We start from the raw sequence: 7,861 nt of genomic DNA on the forward strand, positions 1-7,861 counted from the left end.
CCACGAATCTGGGGTGGTACCAGGTTTCAGATGTGTCATGTCGTAGATTATGGGGAAGAGGATGATTCCGTCCATATCTTCCTAGTCGCCGTAAAAAAAAACGGTCCGGAAGATGCGGCGCGTGCACAAGGCCTGCGCGCTCCAATACAACTCTTCGTAGACAACAGCGTCCCGGAACGCTCAAGGCCTCATCTTCCGGGTCGTTTTATACGGCGATTAGAAAGAGATGAACGGAGTCACTCTTTTCCCCATAATCTACGACTACGTATAAGAACTATCCACTTGAAATCCGTACCACCCCAAATTCGTGGGGTGATGCCTTTAAGAGGGTCGCGTCGCAAACAAAAAGGTCGTTCGAAATTCGAATTCGAAAGAAGAGAAAAAAAAAACAGTTGTTGTAGTCGAGCCAGGCCGACCAAACGCTCGGTACAGTTTCGCAAACGGCTGCGGTCGATGTGATGCGGAGGACCGCAGCCGTTCCGATCGAACTTGGACCATCCAGGTCTACTCCGACCCATCCTTCATCGCTGAAGCTATCCTGAATCAGTACTGCTTTTGGTTGTAGTACAGTCGGGTCAAGACGGGTCGTTAGCAGGAGAAGAGAGCAACTTTCTAATAGCGCTAAGTCGGTATGCAACGAACAGCCTGTTGTTACATGACCACTGCAGCAACGAAAGAGTAAAGAAAACTAACGAAAGAAAACACATGTAAAGTTATTCAGGAAAGTAGATAAGTAAGCTTAGCTTTCATATTTCGTGAGTTACCGTGGAAGGATTTTTGAGCTATATCCAGCTGAGATCTCACCTGGTCCACCTGTGAGGGGAACACATTACCCCATCACGTTTGCGGCCTCGAAAGTGTTTAGTATCTCTTCAAATGTTCTATGGATCTTTTCAAATGTTCTTTTAGTCCGTCGTCGATTCTTCTAATAATGTGGCCGACCCATCTATGTTTTGCTTTCGATATATATATATATATATATATATATATTCCGCTGGATCGCGAAGACGAAGCATTGCTCTCAAGTCGGAGCTGCGAAAATGGGCTAGGTGTTGAGTGCGCCGGATATACTTCAGAAGGCATCTCTGAAGGGTTCTGTGGGTAGTAAGTACTTTCTAGACATGGGAGCAGTGTCTACCCACGTCATCGCTGCGTAACAGACCGCTGGAAAAACTGCCGAATCGAACAGATAGCCACGGAGCTCTTGGTCCGTCAGTTGATTCGGAGCTTCCCTGACGGGTGCGAATGCTACCTGTTCTCATCCTTCCATTCATTTCTTTCTTCAAGTCGTTTTCCATATTCATAGAACGTCCGAGGTATACGTATGACGAAGTTTCCACGATTTGGGAGCTTTCATGTGGTACTCCTCCATCCTCCGTCCCTACAGCCCCCACAATAGGCGCCCTTCATGAACTGTTTCTTCCTTCTGTTTATTCGCTGTCCTATTCTCCTCGCTGCTTCTTTCAATTTATTGAGCATCGTTCCTGGTTTATAGGTACTTCTCGAAAAGAGAACGCAAACCGAGGGTAAGTTGAGAGGAATCTTACATCAACACGTATGCCCCTTTCTTCTCAGGAAAATGATTTCATTATCCATTGCAAAGCAACCGTGAGCAGCTATGGCGATATAAATAGTATCGCCTTGTCGTATCCCCTTTCTAAGGGGTATGGTGAGTTGGCGGTAGAAAAACTGCATCCTAGTGGTGCACCTTCATCGACCAGTACTGAGAGTATTGCAATCGTTTCTACTCTTTCTAACGCTTTCTCACAGTCGACGAAGGTTAGAACAAGAGGAAGGCGATATCCCCGGCAAACCTCAGTGACCCTCTACACGGTCTGGACGTGGTCCAAGCAGCTGAACCCCTAACGGAATCCAGCCTGTTCTTGAGGCTGGGCTTCATCCTGCATCATAGATATGCGCGGGAAGATGATCTTAGCGAGTAGTTTGTATAACACGCTCTGCAAGTGTATCGGACGGTAGTTTTGAAGTTCCTTTTGGTCAGTTTTATTAAGATAGGAACGGTCCACAAGATCTTCCAATTTTTTCTTTTTGAAGGTTGGATGTCATATGCATCGTTAGAATTAAATGAAACGGATGACTACTGGCCCGAAGAAAGTCTGCAGATATAAGATCAGGTACGCATCTGTGCCAGTTTTCATGCTCTATCACGACTTGCACTTCTGAAGGGAGAATCCGTGGCGGACTTTACTAGGGGACGGTGGGGGGGATGATTGTTGCAACATTCGTGTTGATTAGGACACCCATTCATCACCTGCTCCACCTGAGTTCTTCTTCCATTGAGTGAATGGCGCCATATCGTCTCGGTCAGTCTGACGACATCGCACTTAGAGGCATCGTATCATAAAATTGACATGGTAAGGAAATTCCGGGGAGAACATAGTTCGGGTTGCAGACTACAGAAACTAGTGGGGCTCTGCTTATCTTCCCCTAATAGCCGAAAGAAAACCGCGTAGAAGACGGGGTTCCTTCCTACGAAATCAGTTGCAATGCGTCACTATTGTGCACGGTCTCCTCACCAGCTATTCAACTAAAACAAATGAATAAGCTGCTGAGGTGACCGAAGCATGTACAATGGTGTGCGTTCTAACCTACCTCATGGGAACTAAAGCATTTCCCGCGTTGTTCTTAATTAGGGGTTTTGAGTAGTGGAGAGTTAGGGGTTTTGAGTGAGATCACGCTCGTTTCTGTAATCTACACATTTCGAGCTCCTTTTTTCCATTTTTGTTTTGTTTTTTTTTTACCTTTTTTATTTGTTTTCGCTGAGACTTCCATACCACATGATGTCTTTAATCTTCCTCGCTTGCATCATCAGATCTTTCCGATGCAAACGTACATGCCTCTTAGGTGCAGATCTCCATCCTAGTCGTCTTCCACTTCGGCAGCGTAAACCACTTCTGCAACCCCGTCTTTCCTTGTGCTGCCGTATTAGGCTTTCCTCTGGAGTCTGAGACTATTTCCTTTTACAGTATCGTACATAATATTTTTTAATCGCATTGGCAGGTTGCAGTCCTCTTGTCCCACGAGTTTTGTGGGAGTACGTGAGGGTGTCCTCCCAAATAGACAAACATAGTTGCGATGAACATAGATGATCAGAGTCGGAGCCGGTGCTCTGACCCCCTTCACTTTTGAACGATTGGGGAAGAGACCTCCTTCACTTTTAAACGGTTAGGGAAATTACCCCCTTCTCTTTTGGACAGTTGGCAAAACGACCCCCTTCACTTGAACTTCACCCCATGAGCTGAACCCCCTTCACCTGAGGAGGGCCCGGCATCTCTCTATCGCACCTATGTCGACAAATAGAGCTTATTTGTTGGAGACAACTCCAGACCGCTTAACTTATACCTCCCTATTGCTTGATTGCAGGCTTTTGGCAAGACTGACGTGAGAGATACGAGAGTATTATGGGTCAGTCCTGTCACAGCAGAAAGAGGAAGTTTCTCTCATGAATCCACCTGCATCCCGGGCAGGCTCAAGTCTGCATTCAGTCCGCGATTAACCACTTATCCGCCATCTGTACACGTTCACGCAGCATCGTGACTAATAGGTCTCTGACGAGAGAAATCCGTGGAACACATGCGTATATTGATATTTTTATAAATATTAGATGAAATAAAAGCTTTGCGCGTTTTTTTTTTTTTGTTTCGACGATCAACATAGGACTTAGATCAAATATGCGCCGTTTTGTTCGGTATCTTTTGCATTTTGAGGACAATTTCTTAATTCCGAAATTGAAGGAGTTTTCGTCTTTACTGGCAGAAATAAAAACTGGACCACCTCATCTTCGCAACCCTCTCTTGAGAGCAGTTTTGTATCATCAAGAAAATTCTGCAAATGCTTGAAAAGGTGATAGTCGCTTGATGTCAGGTCTGTACTTTACGGCGGATGCGGTAGAACCACCCATCCAAGCTATCGGAGCTTCTGATACTTTAAAGGCGAGTGCGGCTTCGCGTTATCTTGATGGAACACAACACATTTTCTATTAGGCAATTCTGGCTGCTTCTAGTCGACTGTTTGCTTCAATCTGGTCAGTTGTTAAGGGTTCGAATTGAATGTTTGGCCCGTTTGGAGAAGCTCATAGTGGATGATTCCTTTCCAATCCCACCAAACACAGCGAAACCTTCTTAGCTGTTAATCCGGGCTAGGCGATCGTTTGGGCCAGCTCACCGCAAGTGGACAACAATCTTCTTGGGTTTTTGTTCTTGTAATGTCAGCGTGAAATCGGCGTATAGGATGACCCGATGTGATGTTTACATACTCAGATATGGTTCACTAAAGGCATCTAGCGGAGCTCAGAACTTTTTACTTCAACTATTACTAGTACATTGAGCAAAAAAGGAGGGAAGAGTGAGGGGATTGGACAGTGACAACCATGTGTCATTACTATTATTACCGTCATTACTATTACCACCTCACAACACCTATATGTTTCGAACTAGCAGGAGTCCAGCCTTCGGCTATATTCTGTTCAGTGTTATTTATGCCGATCTTCTAACCTGACAGTTACAGTACTGAATGTGTTCATCCAGCTGCATTATTGTACAAAGATTTTGGAAAAAAAAACAATCAAATCACAGTGAGTACCGCGAATAAAGGAGAGGTAGATGGTTTTCTTCCCACTGCATTCATCCTTCCTGTGACAGATATAACGGATTTGGTCACTCAAGTACTTTATATACCGATTAGTCCGTTTTGTGATTATTTTCTTGCAAATCCAGACTTTTTCTTAGGATAGGAAAGGAAATGGAAGAACTCAACTCTCTATCTTTTGAAAGACTACAGTGTGTTTCCGACTTCTGCAATCTTGCTGTCCTATTGGAGAAAAATCTAGTTTCAGCAAGATCAGCAATGTCGAAAGCAAGGTATACAATATCCCGAACAAAATCGGATTTCAAAGCTGCTAAATATGCCATACCTACCTGTAGCATACCACGAAAATGGGGTGGTAAGGATTTCAGGTGGAGAGTTCCTATACGTGGTTGTAGATTGTGGAGAAGAAGGTGATTACGTTGCTTTCTTTCTAGTCGCCGTAAAAGGCGGCCCGGAAGATGCGGCAAAGTGCACAAGGCTGGCGCGCTCCAATACAACTCTTCGTGGACAACAACGCCCGGAACGCTCGAGGCCTCTTCTTCCGGGCCCTTTTATACGGAAGAAGAGGAAGAGATGAATGGAATCACCCTCTTCCTCACAATCTATGACCACGTAAAAGAACTATCCATTTGAAATCCTTACCACCTCGGATTCGAGGTATGCTGCCTTTAATGAGGTTTCGAAATCTGAGCGGAGTTTGTGGCAGAGAAAAAGTCATTTATACATTTCAGGACATTACGTGGTGTTGTGCTATCTAATGTTTTCAATATTGACATACAGACTCTAGAAGCTACTACACGGTACGTATTCGTTCGTTTTTTATTTCTGAGAGTTAGCATCGAAATCTGGATTGTCTTTGACCTATATCTTTAATAGGCTACCATTTTTAATCGCACGCTTCCTTAACTACATGATATGTTGGGCTCTTCCTCTAGCGCCTTTTTTAAAGGCATTACCACACGAATCTGAGGTGGTACGGATTTCAGGTGGAGTATTCGTATACGGGATCGCAGATTATGGAGAGAAGGGTGATCCCATCCATTTCTTCCTAATCGCCGTGAAAACGGCGTGGAAGATACATCTTCGGACGTTCTGGCCCGCTACAGTCTACAAGAAGTGCGATTGGAGCGTGCCAGCCTTGTGCACGCGTCGCATCCTCCGGGCCGTTTTTTACGACAATTAGGAAGAAATGGACAGACCCCCTCTCCATAATCTACTATTCCGTATACGAATACTCCACCTGAAATCCGTACCACCACAGATTCGCGGTATGCTGCCTTTAATCTATTCAAACCTCACTTCAGCAGCTCGCTCCCACGCTATGCGTGTAATCTAAAAGTAAGCTCTTACATTACCTCCTCTCTGAATAGCGACTGAACTGATCGATTTTTCTAGTACAGTCAGATAAAAACGGCCTGAAGCCTAGTGCAGTTGCGGAAGTACTCCAAGCCGCGAGCTCGAGTTGTGCTCGAGCTGACGGTTGCAAGTGGCTCCCACTGCAGCGATGAGCGGAGCTAGGCGGGGTCTCAGTAGATAGCTCCTCTGCGCCGCTGCGAACGCAGCCACTTACGTAACTGCACCAAACTTCAGGTCGTTTTGACTAGACTATAGCATCAAATATTAATATGTTGATATGTTCTGCCGACAAATTCCACTTCTTGTGCATTTTTAGCTTGGAAAAAGCCACTCACGACTTACTTTTCAACCTAATACCATCAAACTCGTTACCGTTATTGCCAAAGAAAAAGCAGTTGAGACATTGATCACTGGACCGAAATTTTGTTATAAACGAAGACAGCTTGGTTTTTGAATGATTTGATCAGCGTATTCTATCCGCCATTTTTTCTTCGCTTTTAAATTTTCCTATCCCGAACCACACCAACCAAAATCACTTTTCCTTTCTCTGGTTACCTTCTATAATGGCTCCAAGTGATTTTACCACCGTATTTTCATTCCTTAGCTAGTTAAAGATTTCTTGTGTATCAGGATTGATTGCGATGGTGACAGATTTGTGCTTTTGGACCACTCACAATCAAAGCAAAGTGGAGTTGAAAAGAAAGAAGAGGTCCCTTTTATCACCCATTTTCCCAAATATGAACAGCCGTTGCAGCTTCTGATGTGTCTGTTTTATGTGAATCGTCCACTCAGATTCGCCACCGCAAAGCAAGCAAAAGTACACAGCAAAGCGAGACAACGGAATCTAAGGTTAAAACCGATGGCTTTCAAGTCTTTCGACCTTTTGGAATCCTAGAGCCTCTTCCCGCGAAAGAAGCGCGGAAATATGCACACGACGCATTACAGGTGAATTGACTCACAACAACTTCACATTATTTTGTGCGTATAGTTTGATCTGTTGCAGGTTGTATGCGAATTAGCTTCAATACAACGCAGGATCATGAAGATTGATGCAAGGATTATGGTCATCAAGGAGCAGTTGAGACACCACGATCAGATTTGTAGAAGAATACAAAGGATTCTTGAAGTCCGACTTTGAAACGCATTCGACAGTCCATCATTGCACTTTTCACTTAATATTCCCTTTGTCTTTGGATCAGGAGGATACTTCACCTTTTGGAATTTTACCACTGAGTGGCATGTTTTGTGCTATTTTATGCAATGATTTAGTAAAGTATGCAATAAACAAGCGACAAAGAAAATCTACAACCACTGAAGAAGTGAGCACGAAAATTAGAAGAAAATACGAATGAGAGTAAGTGTCAAATACTCTTTTACTCGAATATTAAACAGTGATGTTCGAATAGTGAGCGTATTCGTTTATCCGAATATGCGAAGGATTTTCCAAAATAAGGTAACCAACATCGGTATCGATTTCCATCAAATGATTTCAGTGGATTTGTGTACTGTTGCCTTTTATGCAATATTCTTTACAAACCAATGTGGAGTACAATGCAGGAAATCAAGAGAACGGATCAAATTTTATTTTTATGACCAGCACAAAGATATCAATCGCATTCGACACTTCTTTGAAGTTCAAAACTGAGAAGTGAGAGCTCAGAAATCCATGCGACTTCTTCCAGATTTAATCTCTTTTTTTCGAAAATAAACACTGATTGTTTCGGTTCCTCTCCTATGCGATAACGAGCTTACAGCGAAGAGTGAGGAGAAAAACAAATACATTCAAATGGTGAGCGATGATAGCACTGTACCGCAGAGAACTATACCATAATTATTCTTACACTGCGGCACTGAGACGGAATCTGCTGTACAACGCTTGATGTTTATTGTTTTCAGA

At 43.8% G+C, this 7,861-nt stretch overlaps 2 protein-coding genes across 3 annotated transcripts; both read left to right on the plus strand.

Moving 5' to 3' along the window:
* Nucleotides 1-2,085: 2,085 nt before the first annotated feature.
* Nucleotides 2,086-7,102, plus strand: RB195_006782 (uncharacterized protein; the record flags this gene model as incomplete). Of its 2 annotated transcripts, none has more annotated exons than XM_013435287.2 (6): nt 2,086-2,135; nt 4,749-4,880; nt 5,340-5,408; nt 6,595-6,673; nt 6,757-6,909; nt 6,968-7,102. In XM_013435287.2, 6 exons carry the CDS (start codon nt 2,086-2,088, stop codon nt 7,100-7,102), a joined length of 618 nt encoding a protein of 205 aa, XP_013290741.2. The 2 variants fall into 2 exon arrangements, with proteins under 2 accessions (XP_013290741.2, XP_064036965.1); XM_064180063.1 differs by having other exon boundaries at nt 2,095-2,135.
* Nucleotides 7,103-7,202: 100 nt separating this feature from the next.
* On the plus strand, nt 7,203-7,616 carry RB195_006783 (uncharacterized protein; the record flags this gene model as incomplete). The annotated part of the gene is made up of 2 exons (XM_064180064.1): nt 7,203-7,283; nt 7,458-7,616. 2 exons carry the CDS (start codon nt 7,203-7,205, stop codon nt 7,614-7,616), a joined length of 240 nt encoding a protein of 79 aa, XP_064036966.1.
* Nucleotides 7,617-7,861: the final 245 nt, after the last annotated feature.

This window comes from Necator americanus, chromosome I (assembly GCF_031761385.1).
Source record: "Necator americanus strain Aroian chromosome I, whole genome shotgun sequence".
Taxonomy (NCBI): domain Eukaryota; kingdom Metazoa; phylum Nematoda; class Chromadorea; order Rhabditida; family Ancylostomatidae; genus Necator; species Necator americanus.